General features: G+C 41.8%; 1 protein-coding gene across 1 annotated transcript in view; it reads right to left on the bottom strand.

The window, feature by feature from the left end:
- Nucleotides 1–23,278, bottom strand: part of CLTCL1 (clathrin heavy chain like 1) — a 104,306-nt gene that overhangs the window by 13,541 nt on the left and 67,487 nt on the right. Inside the window, 10 exon segments of the mRNA XM_036220954.1 lie at nt 819–926; nt 2,647–2,811; nt 7,276–7,433; nt 8,011–8,203; nt 9,228–9,411; nt 16,479–16,624; nt 19,051–19,173; nt 20,827–21,061; nt 21,434–21,576; nt 22,197–22,322. Of these exon segments, the coding sequence (XP_036076847.1) occupies nt 819–926; nt 2,647–2,811; nt 7,276–7,433; nt 8,011–8,203; nt 9,228–9,411; nt 16,479–16,624; nt 19,051–19,173; nt 20,827–21,061; nt 21,434–21,576; nt 22,197–22,322 (1,581 nt within the window).

Below are 23,278 nucleotides of genomic sequence, written 5' to 3'. Positions count from 1 at the left end.
CTTTAGACTGCTTTATTACTTTCCCTGTTTATTTTATTCTTCTCATACTTCTATGGAACAAAAAAGCACGTATCCTGAAAAGTCATCGAGCCTAGCTGGACATTTTAGATCTCAGTGGTACCGACTTCCACAGGCTCACAGGCCTCCTGAGCCCTGTGACTAAGTTCCCTCAGTGAGGGAGGCAGAGGCTCAAGTTCAATGGGAATAGTAAATCTGCTGAGCAAAGTCAAACCTTTAGTTTGTCCTGACTGACCCCACCTGGTATGATCACACAGCTCCGGACTCCCATGGGTAGAAGCCCAGGCCTTGAACACGCTGATATGTGTCAACTACTCCGTAGCAAAGCATAACTACAACACCAACGTGGAGAGCCTCCACCCTTCCAAAGGTCTCCTGAGGTTTCCTCTCCCGGACTCTTGCATATGCCTATCTCTCCAGCACTCAATAATCAGACCCTCTGGGGACCTCGGGTTCATGGCTCTACTACATGACTGGCCCAGGGTTCTCAGCAAGTTACCCAAGGGTTGTTTCCATGTGCACACACTGACTGGGCTTCTGAAGGTCCAAGGACACAAGAAAAGGGAGAATATTTTTAAAAACACAAAATGAGGTCCAGGATATCTATCACACCAAGCTAAGTTAACATACAGAAGAGTTTTCTAGCACATGAAAGGACTTTCCCACAGAGACAATGCTTCATCTTTACTTTCACATGTAACACATACAAAGGGAAGGACTGCCCCTTTATTTTCAGTGTTTAGGTGTCATTTGTCATCTCCACTGGAGCAGAGATCATCTCTGGCCAGAGACTAAGTTACCTGGTAATAGTGTACCAGCTCCTCTAGCTCATCGGCTTGAATTACAATGTGAAGACCACACTGTTGTGCCAGGTGAAACTCCTGCCCGTCCACACAGGCAAAGCACACCTAGGAGAGAATGCCAGAGAGCATGAGTGTCCCGAGACAGGGCACAGCACCATGACAGTGGCTACCAGGGGTGCAACTGCAAATGCAGAAACACTGGCAAACAGGGCTTTTAAAGTTGAATTCTGAACAAGTAAACAACTAAGGTGAGCTGCATGAGACTGGGAGAAAACACATTGACATTTCTAATCTGCAGGCCACAGGGGTGATTGACACCATGAAGATGAGGGTCCTACATTACTTCTAAGCCTTAAGATGTGGAGATCCGTTTAGGTGACAAGAAAGTGATGCTGGAATTTCAGGTATGCTGTTTGAAAAGGGTTTAACAAAGCTCAAGAATAACTGTCATGTTCATCTGAGTGCCATTCGCACAGGAGAAGCTTGCTTTAATAATCATTTTTAAACTGAGCTTTTGTTTTAGACACTGTATAATATGTACACTTAATAACAAGTGTTAGGGAGTAAACCCCCCATGCAGAAAGATGCTTCTACTCCAAAAAATGCAAGAGGGGCCCTGGAACTACATTTTTCTTGAGGGCTGACCAGAAACACACCCCCGCCCGCCCCAATTAGAGCTAGCTTCTCATGAAGTTTCCCTACCTCCCTATCTGCTACATATACATTTTTATGGTAGGTAAGGCACAACCTAGAGATTAGCTGTTACCTCAAGACATGATCTTTGCCCCCTATTTCCTGTGTGATATATACACTAGCACCCACCAGATCTCTCTCACATAGTCACATGCAATGGAATTATAGTAAACATTCTACTTACATTATTTCTCACAGAATACTGGAACATCCTCTCCTGTAATCCTGCCCATTCATTTCAAACAAAGGGTAGAGGTGTAACATATACACTATTTAACCAAGGTCTTGATATTAGACATTTGATTTTAATCTTTTAGTAAACAACGCTTCAGAGATTCATTGAAGTTAAATCTCTTACACATCTTTACAAACTTTTCCACTCACAGATGACTCTGATATTTTCAGAGAGCGTCAAGACAACTTGCCCTACCAATTTACCACAGGAGACTAATAATAACTGACACTGATTACGCTAATAAGGTGATGTGATTTAAAAAAATATTTCAAGTTATGATATTACTTATAATATTGATAATTTTATGCTATTAAGATGGCTTATGGGAACTGAATGGTCCATCATGGGGTTCCCTGGTGTGGTAGGGTTAACTCAGAACATAGTCCCTCCACATACTCAGAAGACTAATGGCAGCCTGGCCAGCAGCCAAGGAAGGCAGTACACAAAGTGCTTTTGGCAGTGCCTGCTCCCATGGACGTTATCCTCTCCTGGAACTAAGCAGCAAATCTTGCTCCCATTCTCCTGAGATGGTGCCTGCTCGCTCAATGAGAAAACCCGTCCCTCTGCTTGTGTGCATAAAAAACTCCTTGCTCTTGGTCAGCGGCAGCCTTTTCCTGCAGCTCTGACCAGCTGCTGCTAAAGCTTCTCTGCCCTGTGAGTAATAAACGGTATATCATACCCCTCTGGTCCTTCTCGGTGGCTTTTCTGGAATATCGCAGGTGCAGGTTACTGGCCTGGAGCACCTGCATTGCACATGGGGCCTTTGCGACACCCACCAACACCGGGATAAGGTAGGCATCCAGATGTGCCCTGTGTGGCACAGCAGTGTGGAGTACAGGAGGAAGGACAAGGAGGGAAGGCTTGGCAGATGTGCTCTCCTGGAGATCCCACACTTGCCTCCTTCCATGTCCGTGTGCTGTTGGCCTTGCAGCTGCTGTCCACTGCTGCCTGATGCTCCCCAAGGTGGACCAGGGTGGAAGCCAGGCGGGCAAAGTTGGAAACACTGGTGTACAGCAGCTTGGCGGCCTCGTACATTCCATTCTCATAACAGCGGTCTCCAACCTACGAACAATTGGGGATCTCTGCTGAAACCGTGAACAGGAAGGCTTCCCCAAGCTGGTCTGAAGTTCCTAGGTGTCAGGGGTATTTTCTGTTTGCAAAGGAGGTGAATGACCTTCTGACTGCAAAGGAGCCTGGGCCATCACACAGATCCTAGAGAATGACATATCTCCGGCCGCCGGACCTGCTCTCCACCAGCCTGCTCCTGCGTGCGTTCGCTGTCATCTCCCACTCCTGCACCCAAGTCCCTGCCACCCCACTTAATGCCTTCAGACTGGGACTCTCATGCCATGGGTCACCCACTGGCCTTCTTTGTTGTCTTCAACAAATCTTCCTCATCCCTGGACGGCTTTAGATTTCTTTAACTTCCTCTGCTCTGGTGACTTAGTGTTCCTCAAGACAAGAGCCAGTCACCGTCTGAGAACTGCCACCTGCCAGGATCCTGGCACGAGGACCCATTCTTGGCTTGCCACCTCCCCTTTCTGGCTCACTTCTTTGAGCGCCCTCCCTAACTTCTCGCCCACCACCCCCATGTAAGCCTGGCCTATGTTCCTCCCAGGTGGCCATCCGTGAGTCAGCTATGTGGCTTTACCCTTAGTCCTTCAGTTGTGCCAGTTTAGACTTGCTCAGCTAAACCCCAGTCTTGCTTAGAGCAGCCCTCTGCTGACTCACACATGAGGCTGCAGAGCTAAACACAGACAGCTGAACCCCAAGTGCCAAATGTTCTCTCTTGAACTTCACGATAATGACCCCAGAGGAGCTCATGGCACTGGTAATTCTAATCCTTTAGTCCAGGTACTCTCTACTTGTCAACCATTTCCTATCTTCTCTCCTCTAATCTCCAACAGCTCTTCAAGATGAATACTTGGCTACCCACCTTCGAGGAAAAAGACACAACCAGCTGAGCCCTTATACAAGCACTACGGCTGTGCCTCCCCCACCCCCAGCCGCCAAGGCCAAGTCTACTGTCGTACATGACCCCAGCTCCATTTCCCTGTGCCAGGTCGGTGTCCCAGCCAGCCCCTGCCAGTGATTTCACTCTGTACTAAATCACTCCTATGAGCTTAAGGAACCACTGTCCTTTTCTCTAGCTTCCAAACCAAACCAGACAACCCTCATTCTGATCTCAGCTCAGCATCAGCCACCACTCTGTTTCTACCCTTTCTTTTAGGGCAACATTTCTCAGAAGTGTCACGTGTCTTACAGCTGTTCCCATTCCCTCCTGTCCTCTCTGGAACTTGCGGCAATCAGGCTCTTGCAGAGTCCCCAGCAAGTCATCGTGGCCAAGTCTCCAGTTTAAGAAGTGCGGCATTTGGCTGACCCAGCGCTTTCTCTGACAGATGTCTACTTGGTTCCCTGGACAACACCACCTGCTTTTCTTCCACTTCCACTTCTCCCTGCACCTAAGCTTTGGGGTGTCTGATCTCAGGCTTCAGTTCCCAACCCTGCAACTTCCACTTGTACACTGAAGGCTGCCACATTTATAGCTTTAGTCCAGAATTCTCCTTGGAAACCTGACCCCACTATATCCAGCTGGACAGACTCCTTGTGGATGAAGAGCAGAGGTCAAACTTGTCCTAATGTGAATCCTGACCTCCTTGCAGGATGGGCTGCACATATTGCCCCCCACATTGATGAGTACAGGTCCACCTGTCTAGGACTAGCTGCGCCCTGAAGCATGGAATCGCTTTGCTTGCTCTTTTCATATGCACTCTGCCAGCAACGCTGGTAGCTCCAGACTCAACAGGAGCTCTTTGCCACTCACCTGGCCTATCTTATCCAAGGTGTTGTCAACTCTTGCCAAGGTTACTAAATAGCCTCTTATCTGCTCTCATTGCTTCTGCCTCTGTCCTTCAGTCTGTTTTCAGCACAGCAGCCAGAGGGGTTCTGTTAATATCTAGATTGGATTATATCCCTCCTCTACCCAGAATCTTCTAGTCTTACCCACAGTGGAAACCAGCATCCTGTCTAAAGCCCACAAATCCCAACATATGGTGCCAATAACCACCTCTCCCCACCATTCTCTCTCTGGCTTGGACTATGAGCCCTCTGGAGTTCGATCGCTCTGCTTTGGCTGCCAGGGCTGCCTCTGCGTTGCTCCTGCAACTCACTCAAACACTCTCTCCTCCCAGGGCTCTACACTGGCAGTCCTCTCTGCTCTCCGAGGGAGGCAGACTCAAGCATTGCCCCTCCAGAGCACCTTCCCTCCAACCCTGTCTAGAATGGCACTGGCCACCTTTGCACCCATTGCCTGCCCTAAATCTACTGCACTTTTCTCCTTTACACTTACCATTTAACATACCATAGACCTCTTGAATGAATCTGAAGCTCCATGAGAGTAGAAGTTTGACTACTATTGTTACTGCTGCTGGCATAAGGTACATGCTCAATACAAGTTTATTGAATGGATAAACAAAGGAAAAATTATATCAAAGGGTATGATCTGTTAAGACTTTTGTTACTGCCAATTTATAAGAATACAGAGAAAATGAGTTAAATGACATCATGGAGATGCAGTTGGAAGAAGTCAGACTGTGGGAAACATATAAACAGGTAGTAGACTTGATCGGGCTGAAGCGTACTGACTCCACCTTGGTGGGCTATGGAAGGTAGGAAGGAAGCACACCTGGCTTGGCTTTGGTGTGCTCCTCGCCCAGGAGAAGAAGATAAGCTCTCTGCACTCTCCAGTCTGGGCAGTTTTGGGTGGGATTTAACTTCTGCATGACACAGGGCAGCATCTCTGATCACCATATTTGACATATTAATATAAATTCAGAGGGAAATTTTGGGCAAGGTTTTGTTTTCTAACACTTTTATTACTTTTCTGATTAAAGATAATCTTAAAAGTGTGGTCAGGTTACTCATTAAAAAATGAACTTGGCAAACAGACAAGTAAAAGGAAAATAATATAATATTGCTCAGTTTTATATCTTAGAGTTTTTCACTGTCCCCATCTTAGGTATTTTTCTAGGCTTGTATGTTCATAATATTGTACATGCAGGTTTTCACTCTGCTGAAACTTACTTTGAAAGGTTTTTCTATCACAAACAAATATTTGTAATGGCTGGATTATATTCCATCAATGGATGTTGTTTATCTCCTTTTGCTGGACTTTGGCTTTCAATTTTTATAAGTCATGCTGCAATGATTAAATATTTCTATGTAAGCTATCTGGACCTTTTATATTTTCTTAGGATGTATTTTTACATCTAGACTGATGAGGTGCATGATAAGGAATATAGTATCCCCCCCTTATCTATGGGGGATGCCTGAAACTGCAAATAGTACCTGTATGTTTTTCCCTATACATACATACCTATGAAAAAGTTTAAGTTATAAATTAGGCACAGTAAGAGATTAATAATAATAATAAAATAGAACAATTACAACATACTGTAATAAATGTTATATGAATGTGGTCTCTTTCTCAAATTATCTTATTGTACTATACTCATCCTTCTTGTGATGATGTGAGATGATACAATACCTATGTGATGAGGTGAGGTACTCAGAATGGCACACAATTTAAAACTAATGAATAGTTTATTTCTGGAATTTACTATGTAATATTTTTGGACAATAGTTGATCATGGGTAACTGAAACCATGGAAAGCAAAATCACAGATAAGGGAGGACTACTACATATGTATATTTAAAATTTTTATGCATTAGATAAATGTACTAGATTACTTTCCTTTGTGCTTTCTTCTACTGCATTTATAGACTTAAAAACTTCCTCATACAAAAATTCGAATATTTAAAATTTTTTATTAAGAAAAACTCTCAATTTTAACCGATAATTCTTTCATCTGGAATTTAATTCTGGTTACATAATTACGTGATGAACTTTTAATTCCTTTTCAAAATTCTAACCTAATTTCCAACAATTAATTGGAACTTACTTTGAAATAGAAACCTGAAGTCCTCTTTTGTGTTATTTATTTCAAAGAAGTATGTGTATTCTTTGAAGAGAATCACACTTTCAATTAATACAGAGTTAGGATATATTCTATTACCCCTTCAACTCTCTTTATTACTTTTTCCTGGGGTAACATTTTACCCCTGGAAATTGCAGACTTGACATTTATATAGCTCTTTCTTTTATTTAAGGTTTTAAAAAGGTTTTTAAAAAACAATTTTGTTTTATCTCTATTTTCAAGAATTTTTTTCCCATTATCTTACCTGATAATTGCTGACATATGGGAAAGCTAATAATTTTCAACACATCTTTCATCCGGCCAGTTACTCAGTCCCTTTGTTCTCTGGTGGTGATAGCTACAGCACCTGCACTTGGTCCTGACACCTTTTCTAGGAGAATCATTCTGAGGTGATTAATTGGAAGAATTAACCACATGGGGCTTGATCCACTGTGTGGCTTGTTTCTCACCATCATAGGTCTGTACTGCTCTAAGAAGCGATCTTCAAACCCGCCTGTAACAGCTCACAGTCCCTGGGGGCACAGCCTACCTGCTGGATGTGGGCATTGTTGGGTCCATTAATATAATCTTCTAGCTCAGAGAGACGGTTAGTTTTAGCCAGGGCAAAAATAAGTTCTGTCTCTGTGTAGGATTCACGGCCCTTTTTCCTGGCCATTTGTAGGAATTTAACCAGATCCTCCCAATTGTCTACAGACAGAAAACAAAACAGGTTAACTCTGAGCTGCTCAGTTTAACCAGGGCTCAAGTCCTCCTCGTCTGTCCTTAGTCAGGGCGCTGACCCACCCGCTCTGCCTCAGAGGGCCTGGGCTCCAGGTAGGGTCTAGGTCTAGGACTTTGCCCAAAGAGCAGAGTCCTATCCTGGGTGGAGGAAGGGAAAGGGGCAGAACCCACAGGAGCCCCCCAGGGGACAAGAACCTCAGCGGGGGATGTGCCATTTATCCCACCCACTGAAGAGGCTGATGCCACAATCAACGTGAGTGGCCAGAAGAAACGCTGAGGTCTAAATCTCTGACCTTAATATTATTACCCTAGTGATATCCATTAAGCTTCAACTGTCTAGTCTTGTAAAAGAGGGTAAGAATCAACTGATCAACTGAAGAACTAGTGTCCTTAACAGAATATTCATCTCAGACCCTTTCAGAAAGCTTTCATTCAGGGGTGTGTTCCTATCTCTGAATACATAACATGTGTGGAAAGCCACATCCTGGCCTCACCAAGGCTCACCAGTAAGAAGCAGAGCTCCATGGGGAGGAGGTTCACTTACTGCTCCGGCTGGCTACCTGGACAACCTCCAGATAAGAAGAAGGGTCATCAGCTCTGATGTAGGAGTCGATGGCTTCCTTCACCAGGTCTTTCTGAAGCTGGGCGTGGGCCAGCTGACTCCACACGGCAGACTCATTGCATCTTTCTGCAAACTCATACGCTCGGTCCAGATTTCCAATGTGCTCGATCAGGACCTAGGGGTTACAAGAGGGTTCTCATTTTCTGCAATACCCAGTTAGCTCCAGGGAGCAGACAGATTTTTGTTGAGTTCCAAATTCTGCCTAAAGTTGCATGACCATTCAATTCAGTCCAAAATAACTGGGCAGTAATTATTTTTCAGATGAATGAATGGAGGAGAAGGAATGTAGTACAGGGAATAGGATGACAGAGAAGAGACACTCCAAAAGAGAGGCTTGAAGGAAGGAGACAGCCAGGCTAAGCTTTCTGGGCCAAAGGCAGGGACACAGGAATTGCCTCCTGATCTTGAGGCAAGACAGTGCAATGGGGCATATAGGCTGTAAAGGTTCAAAGGACCTGCTCTGGTAAATGAGATAGCTCATCTGGCAGAAACAGGCTTACAGGGCAGCCTGGAGTGCTGAGCAAGCCTACAGCCCATGTGGGAACAGAAAAGAGAGGCTTCTAGATCAAGGTCTCACAAGCAGGTATAAAAAGATGAAAAAGGAAGAGGCAAGGAAGTAAAAAATATTGGTAAGAGAGCAGTTAAGGTGATATGTCTCATGTTTTACAATCAGTTTGGAAATAAAATTGGAAAAGGCTAGCAGACTGGAAGGAAAAGGATGAGGATGAAGGTGAGAGTTCTTGGTGAGGCTGAAGGCAGACGGGAGGGCTGGCAGGATTGCCCTGGGGAACTGAAGCAGCATGGGGGTGAAGGGCTGGAATAACCATCATGTGTGAGAGCTTCCGAGATTCAGACTCCTCAGTCACCAGGTCTGAGTGGATGATCTTGTGTCAAGTACCCAAGTCCAGTAGAGTGCTGGAGAATGACTGAGACATAGGGGGTAAAAGCCAGCAGAAAGGAGCATCAGCAGAGAAGGAGCCAACAGGTTGGGAGGATGGGTTACTGGTGAGGAGCAGAAAAGAGTGCAAGAATCTGAGAGGCACATCGGACGACCTGAGGGTCTGATACCCTTAGAGGTGACAAGGACTCAGTGTGGCAGAGGGAGCTAGGGTCTAGCATGACAGCACTCAACAGCTCACCTGGATTGCTGAGGTGTTAACATCAAACTTGTGGAAGATGGCAAAGGCCTCCTCATACAGTGCACTGCTGATGGCAATGTTTGCAATATCTGGGGCATCGTAGTTGTCCAGGCGGTTGATGTATTCCATGACCCGAGTACGGTCTGCCTTGATGGCGGTCAGGATCAGCAGATTCTGGAGATTCCTAAGAAGTGGCAGTCAGCATGGCGTCACAGGAATGAAGAATGAACACAACGCTCTGGCAGGTTGGCCAGTGTAAGACCCCCGCTTTTAAAGAGTATTTAGTATACATACACATGATTGATAAGTAGGTACAACAGAACATTTATAAAGTACATGGGATTTGAAGTTTTGGGAAAGCATCAGCTGAGAGAGTCAGAATACTACCCATCACTGGGGGCATGCCATGGCTTCTCTGGTAGCTGCCTACTGTCCCCACTTCACAAGTGCCTATTCACCTGAACTGTGCTTCTAATCAGTTCTTTGTGGTTTATAGTGTTACCACATATATTATAAGCAATATAAGTCGATAAGTAGTTTTTCATGATTTTGAACTTTATTATTATTATTTTTTAAATAAATGCAGTACATTTATTAGGAAGATAAACTCCAAATAATCACAAAGAAGTTTCCTGTTTTTTAGTCATACTAGATGCATTCTTACAAAATATGTTTTCTTTTGCTCTATTCCAAAACGTGGGAAATAACATAATCTAAAAAAAAACTATGATCATCGATTGATTCAGAAAAAGCATCTGACAAAATCCAATACCAACTAATGATAGAAACTCTCAGAAAACTAGAAAAAGAAGGGAACTTCTTCAATCTAATGAAAATCTACAAAAATCCCACAGCTGACACCGTACTCAATAGTGAGAGACAGCTGATTCCCTTCAGGATCAGGAACAAGACAAGGATGTCCGCTCTCACCACCTCATTCAGCACTGTGCTAGAGGTTTTAGCTGGAGCATTTAAGCAAGAAAAAAAACCTCTATTAGAAAGGAAGAAATAAAACTATCCCTATTTGCAGGCAACATGATTAACAGAAAATCCCAAGGAATCTACAAAAAAAACCCAAACAAACAAACCATAGAACTGGTAAGTTTAGTAAGCTTGCAGGATATGAAGTCAACAACAAAAATCAATTGTATTATTTCTGTATGCTAGCAATGAATAACTGTGACCCCAAAAAACCCTATATAATGACTCCAAAATATGAAATACTTAAGTATAAATCTAATAAATATGTACATGATCTATATGCTGAAAACTATAAAATGCTGATGAGAAAAATAAAAGAACTAAATGAATGAAAAGATATTGTAATTACGGATATGACTATAGTCACAGTAAAGATATCAATTCTCCCTAAATTGGTCTATAGATTTCATGCAATTCCAATAAAAATCCCAGATTTTCCTATAGATATAGACAAGCTAGTTCTAAATTTTGAACAAGAATGAATTTAGAGAAGTCACACAACCTTGCCAACTGATTTTTGACAAAGATACAAAAGAAATTCAATGGAAAAAAGATCCAAAAAATAATGCTGGGATTACTGGACATTTATATGCAAAAAAATGAACCTCAACCTAAACTTCATATCTTATTAAATACTGGATCATAGATCTAAATGTAAAATGTAAAACTATAAAACTTTTAGAAGGAAACAGGAGAGAATCTTTGTGACCTGGGCTTAGGCATAGAGTTCTTAGACATAACACAAAAACACAATCCACAGTTTATGAATTGGTCTTGATCCAAATGAATAATACTGGTAGGAGAATAAAAAGAGAAACTACACACTGGGAAAAAATATTTGTAAATCACATATCCAACCAAGGGCTTATATCGAGAAAGTATAAATAAATCTCAAAACTCAACAGTAAAAATCCAAATAACTCATTTGAAAAACAGGCAAAAGATTTGAAGAGACATTTCCCCAAAAGAGATATGAATGGCAAATTATCACAAGAAAAGTTTTTAAATGTTATTAGCCATTAGGGAAATACAAATGAAAACCAAAATGACACACCACTATACACTTATATTAGAATGGCTAAAATTAAAAAAAAAAAATACTGATAATACCAAGTGCTGGTGAAGATGTGGAGCAACTGGAATTCTCACATATTGCTGGTGGGAATGCAAAATGATACAGCCACTCTGGAAAACAATAGTTTGGCAGTTTCTTAAACAGTTAAACATATATACACCCTATGAACCAGCTGGGTATGCTCAAAAAAATCTGGACACAAATGTTTACATCAGCTGAATTCATAATCACCAAATTGAAAATAACCCAAATGTCCTTCAATAAGCGAATGAACAAACTGTGGTACATTCATACAATGGAACATTATTCAGCAATAAAAAAAGAACAAACTATTGATGCACACAACAACTTGGATGAATCTCAAAGGCATCATGCTGAATGAAAGAAGCCAGTCTCAAGGGATTACATACTATGTGATTCCCTTTACATGACATTTTTGGAAAGGCAAAACCAGAGCAATGGGTAACAGATGGGTGGTTGCCATGGCTGCAGGGTTGGGGGCATGTAACTATAAAAGATAGCTAGCACGAAGGGGTTTTGTAGGGTGACAGAACAGTTCCGTATCCTGATTGTGGTAGTTACATGATCTAGACATTAAAATTCCTAGTAGTGTACATCCCCCTCAAAAGGTCAATTTTACTGCATAATAATTAAAAAGAAGAAAGAAAACATTTAAAAGTTAGGTCCTAAGATTCATCCATGCTTTTGTATAGTATTCCTTTCCACTGCATGATGGTACCACAGCCTATTTACCAATGTGTATCTGGATTGCTACCAGATCTTTGCTATTGAAACTGTGCTGCGTTGAGACACCTGAGCTGAGTTACTTTAGGGTTCATAATCAAGAGTGGAAACTGCATCTTTTGGCATACATTACTTTCCAAGTGTAATGGGCATTCCCAGCAGGGCAGGTAAGAGGCCCGGTTGCTCAGCATTCTCAATCAAGTCTGATTAGGAGAGCTAGATCCCTGCTGCTCTGTAGGAGAAAAGGGAGGGTGCGCAGCAGTCCCAGTGTTTCCTTGATGGCTGAAGAAGCTGAACCCCTGCTTAGACTTGCTGGCTCTCTCTCCACTTGCTGGAGGACTGCTCAAGGGCTTTGCTGTGCTTTCTATCAGGCTGTTTCAGTTTTTCTTTCATTATGACATCCATACTAGTTTTTGATGGGCATGTAAGTTGCAAATGCCATCCCCCTGTTTGCAGCTTCCCCTTTTCTCACCTTCTTATGATAAAATTCTGAAGTTTAACATAATCCTATTTATCGGCTTTTCACAAAAAGGTTTGTTTTTTAAATGACTGGCTTAAGAGTTTATTAGGCCATAAATATATTCTTCTTTTAAACATAAACTCTAAAAATATTATAGTTTTGCCTTTTACACTTAAATCTTTACATACTATGGGACGGATGTCCAATTTCAAAGTTCTCCCATATGGATAACCAACTGTTTTAACATCTCTCACTGAAGTCTACTGTTGCCATCTGTAGAGCCAGCTCTGTCATAAATGTTTTACATATGTGTATATTCATTTTAGGGTTCTTTTATTATAACAGTTCATTTTTCTATTTCCTGCCAAAACCATCATGTCTTAATTTAGTTTTATAATAATTCTAGATCAGAGTAAGTACCTTGCCATCTCAATATCCACTCTTACTTCTTGGGTAATTTATTATTTGTATTAAGAGCATTTGACCATTCTTGGCCTTTTATCCTTTTGATTGATTTAAAATTTAAAATCTGTCAAGTTTATAAATAAACAAACAGGGATTTTTACTGGTATTGCACTGAATTTGAGTGATGTGGTAAAACCCCGATTTCTTTCAAGATGATCTTCTGATCATTCTTGAATTTATATATCTAGTTGTTTACCACAGTCGAATAAATAGAATTGTAGAAGTTTACTTTTTTTTTTTTTATCTGTCTTTGGTTTGCTTTTTCTTTAATAATCATGTCTACTTATTGAATAGATTCTTTCCAGCAAGCTCATAACGCGCATTATCTGTCAACAGTTAAATCTCTCAACACGACAAATTTGCCTGCATCTCCTAGCAATTTTGTCAATTTTTGCTTTATATATTTTGAGACTATATTATTAAGTGCACATAAGTTCAGAATTACCTTCCTGGTGAACTAAACCTTTTATCATTATGTATTGGTCCTCTGTACTTCAACAACAGTTTTTATCTTAATGTCTATTTTGTGATACTAATATACACCATATAAAAAATATAAAATATATCAATATAATATCAGCATTTTTAGGTTTGGCATTTGTGTAATTTCTAAAAATGCTTTTATTTTAAACTTCTCATTAACCTTAAGTTTTAGATGTGTTTTATAAAGAGTATATGGTTTTGTTTCTCTATCCACTTGCACATCTTTGTCTTTTAACTAGAATATATGATTTTTACATTTGATGTAATTATTTAGATTTAGATTTACTGCTACCATCTTATTTTATACTTGCTATTTGTTCCTACATTTTTTTATCTGTCTTTCTTGGCCTTCTTTTGGGGTGATAATTTTCTCATTCCACCTTTTTCCTTCACTAGTTTAGAAGTTCTTTCAGTGGTTCCACTTGAAATTCGAACACAAATAATCTCTCAAAGACTAATGTAATTATTATCTTTATCTTCTTCCTAAACAAAAAAAAGGACCTTACAATACTACTACCTCCCAACTTACATGCAGTTATTAATTTTAGTTCTTTGTCTCCCTAACACCACAAGATATTTTTTGTTTTATCTAGCTACTACTTTATTGCTCCTTATTCCTTGTTGTCCCCACATAGATTTGCTTTTCTTCTGCCTAAAACACATCTGTTCAAATTCCCTTAATGAAAGTCTGTTATTAACAAACTCTCTCATTTAATCTGTATGAACAGATCTCTATTTTGTAATAATATTAATTTTACAAATACATAATTCTAAGCTGAAAGTTGCTTTTTATAAGCACTCAGAAGTCATTATACCATCCCATTATTCTTTGGCTTCCACTGAGGCTGTTGAAAAGTCTGCTGTTAATCTCATTCATATTCCTTTATAGGTAATCTATCTTTTCTCTGGCTGCTTAAAAAAATTTTTTTGATGTCCTGCTGTTTTGCTATACTGTGTGTAAAGGTGGTTTAAAAAAACTAATCTTCCTTGGGATTTGTTGGGCTTCCTGAATTTGAGAGCTGGAATTTAGTCAGTTTTTAAAATCTTTATCATTCTTTATCATTCTTCACTCTCTCTGAAATTCCGATTAGATCTCCTGTTAACTTGTATATCTCTTAAATCCTTTCACATTTCCACCTGTTTGTCTTGGCTATGTTCCTGCAATTTCTTCACATTTATCTTCAAATTCATTTATTCTCTAATGCTCCTAAACCTTTTTGGGGCTTACTTCAATTTCAATTATATGTATTATATATTTGAAATTTATATTTATGTTAAATATTACATATTTGTCAAAGTTATTTGGAACTTTAAAAATCTGTTTGATATATATATTTTTTTGGTATTTAAGCACTTTACAGATTAATTTTATATTCTGTGCCTGATAATTCCAATCCCTCTGATAATTCCAGTTTCTCCAGGCAGATATTACTCAACCTGTTACTTCTGGCTCTTATTAATGAATGATGCCTTGTTTCCTTATGCATTTTGTCAATGCTTTTACTATGCATTCATTATTTCTTAGAATGTCATTTGTCAGAATCCTTTGAAGCCTTGCTAGAAGGTAGGCTCTTATCAAGATAATTTGTATTCATCTCTGACAGAGATCTGAAGATACTACTTAAATTACTTGCTTGAGGATTCTTAATACTATGCCAGTTCACATGAATTTGTGCTAAAACCCATAAGAGGGCCAGCTTGTTAGGGCCAGTTTTTTTCTCATAATCTAGCACCACGGTTCAGAAGAGCTCTTTTTTGGTTTGTTTTGGCTGGTCTCTCAGCAGAGGGCCAGACAATACTGGCATACTCTTAGTTTATCCTTGCACCGAGGAGGGGATTCTTTGTAAACTTCACACCTTTTGCAGGCCTTTAGGTCTTGTCTCCTGTCGTCTGTGTCCTGAAGGGTGTGAGAACTACAGCCTGGGTTCAACAGGGGTTGGCAAGAGTCAGATTGTGTCCTTCCTACTTCTCTCTTTTTTTAAACCTTAGACTTCTTTACTTTCTAGCTCACCGATTCATTTTAAAAGATCATTTGTATATTTTATCCTACATTTAAAATTTTTCTAGTGATAGGATCTGAACTTGAAGGTTCCCCTGCACGTTTGAGAAGCAACAGTGTCCAAGAAGGTAACACATAGTCAGAACCACCTTTAATTGTCTTTTTGTGGTAAGTACTCACAAGCTAATATCTATCAAAGGAGGATGGCCAAAAGCAAGACAGAATATCCTAGCCACCTCAGGTAGCTTAACTCTGGCATCCTGTAATCAAACAATTGTATTTTAATTATGATTAAAATATAATTTCACATTTCATAATTTACCATACAACATTTCCAAATTCAAAAACTAATGGACACGCTCCTTAACATAATACCACAAACCTCAAAAGCCTTTCTGGGCTACAAAATAAATCTTATAACTAAATCTTTACAGAGGGAATTTATGATTTGAATACACTATCTGTTTGACACAGAATCCGACAATAAATTTCCAAGTAGTGATAAATAGTAGTGAGACCATGCTGAGGCATACTCTGTAATCTCCAAGATGTCTGATCAAGCTGTTGCTTCTGCCCAGAATGTTCTTCCTATCCCAGATCCCACTCATCATGCTTCTGCGTTACACCTCCAGCAAGATTTATACACCCAGGTTTAGTTCTCTTGCAATATATTGCCAAGCTTTGTTCATCATGATTTCAAGAGTTTAATATACTTGGGACAAACTCAGCCCTTAATAAATGTTAGCTCCCTTTCTCTGAGTGTTGTGTGGGCCAGAGCAGGAAGAGGAAGGGTGGCTTCCTGAAAAAGGGAGGATTTAAGATGGGCTATAAAAGACCAGTAGGATTTAAATAAGGTAAGGGAAAGGTTGAACAGAGATACAGAAAGTAGTAAGAAGACTGAACATGTGTCCGGGGAGCAGCTGATAGTGAGGTTGGGTGGATGAAGCGAGACATGATTGCAACAGAAAGTGAATGTTAAGCAAGTGTTTGAATCTGACCAAGTCACAACATCTTCCTCTACTTCCACTTCTGGCATACCCTCACCTGTGCTCACTGAAGACAGAGTTATTCAGAACAATCTTCTCCAGTAGCTCAATCAGTTCATTAGGAAGGTCAGCTGTCATAAAGGCTTTGACAGTGACTGAGACCTCTTCAGGATCCTGTGTTTCCAACAATGCTGTCTGTACCACCTGGTTTTGAAAATTATTTGAAAGAATGTAGTTAATTAGATAGTCAATTAAAGACCGTATCATTTAAGCTGAGGATAAGGGAAGGACTCCTCCAAAACAGACTAGAATGGCCAGAGAAAAATGGGAGATTACTTAAGGCAGAAAGGAAAAGGGCATCTAAAGGGGTCAGTTGCAGGGATTTCTCCATTTGCTTTATTTTGACAATTAGGTTTTCTTTTACATCAAAAGGGCTACAGACTCTCATCTCTGCCCCAATGACCATACTTTAAATTTACTCCAAAGCCAATAATGCAGCACACTAAATAGGTAGTTGAAAAGCATGTATGCTTTCATCTTTTTAAGCTAAATTTTTTTTCTAATAAAGATACCACGGGGGCCTCTGGCAGCCCCCTGCTAGCTGCTGTGGCCCAGTCCACTTCCAGGGACCCGGTCAAGTGTATTTAAGCTCTGGAGCCCTCTGAACCATGCTCTGAAGAAAAGACCAACAAAAGACTGGTCACATCGCCCTTCATTCAATCGTGACACATGTCTCAGATATAAGAAAACTTACAAATTGGAACTGAAGACATTTTTCCAGAGTACACTTCCCAAATAACTAGACAAGCACCACACTCTGCATTTTGTAGAGGGGCCTTTGGTGACTTCGGCTTCCATCATCTTTGCTAAATTTCTGGTGTTCATCCAAGGTGGGCAATAGCAGTGACTTAATGAGAAAAAACAGACAGCTCTGAGGACACCTGATATAGCTAATATATACCTTTGGTCATGAACTTTCACCTTGCAATCCTGAGGGGCTTCAGTGAAACCTGAATCAATGTCAGCCCAGTACACCTTACAAGTGGCTACTGTGTACTCAATGCACCATGAGATGTCAAAGTTCTACCTCTGAGTTGTTTGTAACAATCCCAAAGACATATAGGAGTTAGAGAAAAGGGGCCATCACAGTAGATAAGCCACCAAAAAGGGCATACTTGAGGGAAGGGAGAACTGTAACACAGCACACCAAGTCCATCCAGAGTAGAAAATGTGTTTCCTGGCATTATGACATCTAATTGTCAATTCTTGAAAACCTTAGAGCACTTTAAATACACACTGGTTGTTTTAAGGGCAAAAATAAATTTCTACCATCTATTTGGGTTGACACAGGATGCCCAACCTAAGGTTACCTCAGGAAATTGGTTCCTCTAAGTAAATTTTCCATAATGAGTTTCTCTTCCAGACCTAAAAGCAGTCTGCCAATGCCATCATGCACTCTAATTAGAGGGGCACTGCAGGAGGTGGCTATGAATATTCAGTCACAGCAGACATAATTATAGGACCAGTGACTCCACACAGACACAGGGAGATCAGGGGGTACTTGCCAGCTTTAAGCACAGTGTTAAACCTGCTCTTCCCAGAGCCAATGTGGCATGACCTACAAAACCTATCAGGAAGCTGGACCACACCTGGAGAAATGTTTGTTGTCTGTGAACTTGGATTAAGGTCCCTAATGGAATTCAAAACAGACTCTGTTCCAGGCCCAGGTTCGGATGAAAGGTATTAATATTAAATCCTCAGGTAAATCTGAGAGAAGAGTATATAATAAAGATTCAAAATAAAATGAACTTGTATAAATATAAAAGTATCCCAAAATAAAGTTTACTAAGAAAAAAATAATGGCACAGGCCTGAGGAAAAGTAGACTTAGAACAAGGTAAGATGCAATAGAGATACAGGTGAAATAAAAACCTCAAGTTTAAACAAATGCACCTAGAGGAGCAGCAATCTGTACAAGGGAGGAGGGTGCTGAAGCCCACTTGTTGGATCAGAGTCTTGTTCCCACACTGGCCTCAGCCCACCCCTAAACCATGACCAGGAGCCGAGGGGAGAGTGCAGAGGATGATTAAGGCACCATCTGCTACTGTCTGAGGCTGCAGGAAGCCCACCAAGTAGCTGAGGCCAACGGCCATCTGCCAGGTAGTACCTAGCAGGACCCCTGGCCCCAGCACTGCCTCCTAGGCTCCAAGGAGGCAATGGATCATCACAAGGGTACGAGGGTTTCTTTTGACAAAAGGACATCCAGCGAAGATAACCCTGAGAGCCACTTAACTTCTGCTAATTGGGGCCGAGCTGGAAAAAAAAATTAAGGATCCAGCATGCAGCACGTTGTCAGATGTTCTTTTTTCTGGGACTGAACATCCCTACTTTAGATATCAGGGCCTACTCTGTGCCCTTAACCAATAAACAGCTCCAAGTGAGCTCACCCTGAGCATCAAAACCATTTTTAGGCAAGCTGCTTCTGGAGGGAGAAGAGCAGTGAAGGTTCATAAGATTGACCACGCATCTGAAGATGTTTTTGATGTAACAATTAAACCAGTCACTTGAGCCGCAGGACGATTAGAGGACAAAATGCAGGTGTGCTCAAGTGCACACATTTCTGTGCCTCACCTGGTCAATCAGCTGTCTCCTGGACGGGCTGGTCTCCTCAAGGACGTGAGCCCAGAGCTCTAGATCCTTCCTGTGCACTAGGTAGCGGGCCTCACTTTTGAACAGAGAATTCTCATTGCAAACCTGAAATAAACACACTCATGTGTGTAACACATGCAGCCGATCAACAGAAACTACTCGGGGGACCCACCCCCATCAGTTCCCTCTGTCCCTGACACTTGTCTGGTGTCAGCCAGGGTCCAGGTAAGACATAGTGCTTTGATTGGGATGAGCAGCATCTAAAAGGGTTGATTTACTCCGATGAAAAATTACCTAAAAATGCCCATTTTTCAGTTTGCAATAACTTACAATGGATGTGCTTAGCTTCTCTTCACATCTAATTGCTGCTCTAAAGCGGCGCTACCTCCTAGAACTTTGAGATGATGAAACGTTCTACATCTGTGCTGTCCAACATGCCCACCACTAGCCACGGGAAGCTACTGAGCACTAGAAATACAGTGTATGAAGGAGGAACCAAGTTTTTAATTTTAATTAATTCAAATGTAAATCCTTACATGTAGCTACCGCTAAACCACCTCTAAAGTGTAATTAGAATAGCCTAGAACTGAAACAAAATAGCATATATGCTGCAACATTTCAAGGCCTATATTTAAAATATACTTTCACTGATTGAAATTGAGCTCCTTTTTTGTATGTTATTATACATCTCCAAAAAACCAACTGTCCACTGGACCATTCTAATTTGTGAGGCTCTTGCTATGGCCTGGTGGGAATCAGATTGAGTCTGAGATCAGGCACGAGGCTGATGTGTGTGTGCACATGTGCACAGCAGAAGCAGGCTGTCCTGGCACAAGCATGCTGGTGTCTGCCCTGAAAATCCATGACAGCTTTCTGTCTGACAGGGCAGATCTTCCTTAGTGAGCATTTCTTCTCTATCTGAACTGTGCCTTACCAAAAGGTGATGTCTATCTTATATCACTTATAGGATAGATGAGTGCAAAGATCTTCAAGCAGTCCCTGAACTGTGCTTTAATAAAAAGGTGGTAAATTAAGTCAAATGGTGGAGTATGGTAGCCAACTAGCTAAAATCCCAGCTTTACACAAATTGGTTCCCCTTCACACTACCAGGTTCCTTCTCTAGTTGCTGAGTTTCCACCACATTGTCAGATGTTCTGAGGTGCTAGAGGCAAACAGCCCAACTGCCTACACGGAGCTTATGGTCAAACATCAGATGCACCTATATGAGATTTCTGGTGTTTTAGGCCCCATAGTTAAGGATCAAGAGCTCAATCTAAAAAAGTACTTAAGTATGTGTAGATCCAAGCCAGGACAGAGGTAGGCAGGAGGTGTGATGGTATGTTCCAAGGGGGACCAGCAAGAGCGCCATGGTTAGGAAGAGACTGTGGAGGCCATGTATAGGGGACTGTCCCAAGAAGGAAAACAGGAAGTGCAGGGGCACGTGGGACTGAGGCGCTCAGTAAGGAGAGGCAAGAGGGAGGCAGTCAGGCTGCTGGGTGTAGTGTGGCAGTCTACAAAGGAGCTCCCAGGTCAGGCTACGGGGTTCAATTTTGCCTTCAGGACAGCCAAATAAGGCATGAGAAGGTTGGAAACAAGGTGTCAGAATTACAAGGAAACCGAGTTTGCAGAAATGTACCTCGTGACCTACCACCACTGTGGGTTTCAGAGGAAGCCCTCATCAGTCCCCACAGAGCACGCATTTGAGGCCCTGCCCCAGGAGGCCAGAGCAACACCCAGCAAAGTGGATCTGCTACCCACCTTGATGAGTTCAAGGTCACACTGCCCCCGCTCATAGGCTAAACAGGCCAGATGCGGGTCCCGCTTCTCACAGTAGCGGCCCACCACGTGGCTGTCGTAGAAGACATTCTCCCTCAAGAAGCGCTCAGCACTGCTGTTGCTGTCGATGTAGATCTTGGCGAGTGCGTTGTGGGTGGCAGGCTCCTCATAGCCCTCCTGACTCCGGGACTCTAGCCAGGGAAGCAGTAGCTTTAGCCTTTGAAAGAAGAAAGAGGACTGTGAAAGACTCAAAGCTAATGAAAGTCTCAAAGCTTAACGCCCAAAATCTCCAGGGCAGACACTAGACTCTGAAGGTTGCTTCTAGAAACAAACTAAAACCTCTTGTTCCATTAACTTCAGGTTGCTTTAGGGACCAAGATAGATTTGAGTTCCAAATTGATTTCAATTGTTAAGTTCTTCTAGAAGGTTTGCAGTACTAACAACAAATAACTACTAGATCTAAGATTTGTTACAGTGAACCCCGAGGCTGGGAGGCCACCATAAAGGGATCTGTGAGAATCAGCTAGAGATTTAACAACAAACACTAGGCTCCAGGGGCAAGAGAAGATACCAAGCTAAGATACCTTACCTGTTTCTTTTTTCAACTTCAGCCACCAGCTCCTCCGTAGAGAACTGTCCTTTCACTACCATGATTAAATTTTTAATTACTTCCTCAGAACAATCCACGTCCAGCAGCCCTCCAACCACAGCTGGGATTCGGCTTGGGTTGACCTAGAATGGTCAAGGTAGCGACTTCAGTGCTGCAGACACAGGTCATTGCTACAAGTCCCCTAAGACTTAGACAGTGGGGGCAAAAATCTGAAAGGGCTTCTGTGATGGACTAAATTTGTATCCCCATGCATATGTTGAAGCCTTACCCTTCATGTGACTGTATTTTAAGATAGGGAATTTTAAGAAGGAGATATTTAAAGTTAGGTGAGGTTATAAGGATGGGACCCTAATCCAAGTAGACTAGTGTCCTTAAAAGAGGAAGAGATACCACGGGCATGGGCAAAGAGGAGAGGTCATATGTGAGGATACAGCGAGAAGGTATTGTCTGCAAGCCAAGGAAAGAGACCTCAGGAAAAACCAACACAAGGTTACGGTAGGATGGCACTTTGACCCTGGATTTCCAGTCTCCAAACTGTGAGCAATAAATATCTGTTGTTTAAACTGCCCAGTCTGTGGTATTCTGCGATGGCAGCAGAGCTAAGACACCACACTTCAAACTGACCGTCTCAGACATGTTCAGGGGTCAGAGGCAGCCTCTTGGGTGTAGACTATTACCACAGACCAAAGCAAAAGGCAGCCAAGTGTCACCTAGGAGCCAGTAGCAACAGTCCCAGTAGTACCTTCTGGACGTAAATCTCGATGTACTTCTGCAGGTTGTTGCGGTACAAGTACAGGACAAGGTCATGGACAAAGTCAAACCGATCACACACGATGATAAGGGGAAGCTGGTCGGTGAGCTTGGCCTCCTGTGTGTTGGAAAGCACAGAACAAGCCAGGCACAATTAGACTTTGTTCTACATATACTCATTTTAAAGTGTTTGCTTTTGGAGATACAGTGTATGCTTTGGGAAACAAGTGGGGGGAAAAGATACTACTACTTGATTAAAGAGAAAAAGAACTCTGCTAAATTTGGCAGTAACATTCCAAACTGGTCCAAAACCAAACATCTTTTGGGTTAAGCCAAGCAGCTCATTATGCATAAATCTGACCGAGATCCGGCAGAAGAGTGGGCTGCCAAGAACACTTCCTGGTAAATAGTACCCTTTCAGACAAGCAGCTGTCCTCTATGCAACATCACCTGTCAGTGCAGGGGCTTTCCATACATAGTCCACCACAATCATGTCTCCCTTATTTGGCCATTGATAGAGTGTATTTCTAAGGTTCCCTGCACCTTTGCAGTTTGGGGTGTGGGCACGTGACCTAGTTTCCTCCAATGGAAAGTGAATTGAAGTACTGTGTGCCACTTCTAATCTCATCCACAGAAACCACCCATGCCAGCTCCTCTGTACTCTTTCTTGCATTTGGCCAGGAAGGCAATATTCAGGGTGATGTGTTGAAAATGGCAAAGCAGCCATCAGCTTGATCCTTGAAAGATGGTGGGAAAGAAAGCCACACCTCTGACTTCTACATCCACCAGGACTGTGCATGACAAAGATATAAGCTTGTTTTTATGCCACTAGCACTGAGCAGTTTCTGTGTTTCTGTTTTTAGCACTGAGTGGTTTGTTTGTTTCTGCAGCCTTGCCCAGCCTAATTAACAGGGGCACAGTGGGGTGTTGTTAAAATACAATGCAACAATGAAACTCCCTCTACTCACATGTCAGATAATTAAGAGCATAGCCTCAAGCTTCTTTTCACAAAGGAGTCGTGAGATCACCAGTTAATTCCTGCTAGAACTTAGACCATGAAGTACAGCTCTGCCA

Source organism: Rousettus aegyptiacus, unplaced genomic scaffold, assembly GCF_014176215.1.
Source record: "Rousettus aegyptiacus isolate mRouAeg1 unplaced genomic scaffold, mRouAeg1.p scaffold_m13_p_5, whole genome shotgun sequence".
Taxonomy (NCBI): Eukaryota; Metazoa; Chordata; class Mammalia; order Chiroptera; family Pteropodidae; genus Rousettus; species Rousettus aegyptiacus.
The sequence above is the reverse complement of the archived record's forward strand: the minus strand, read 5'-3'. Positions and strand labels throughout refer to the sequence as shown.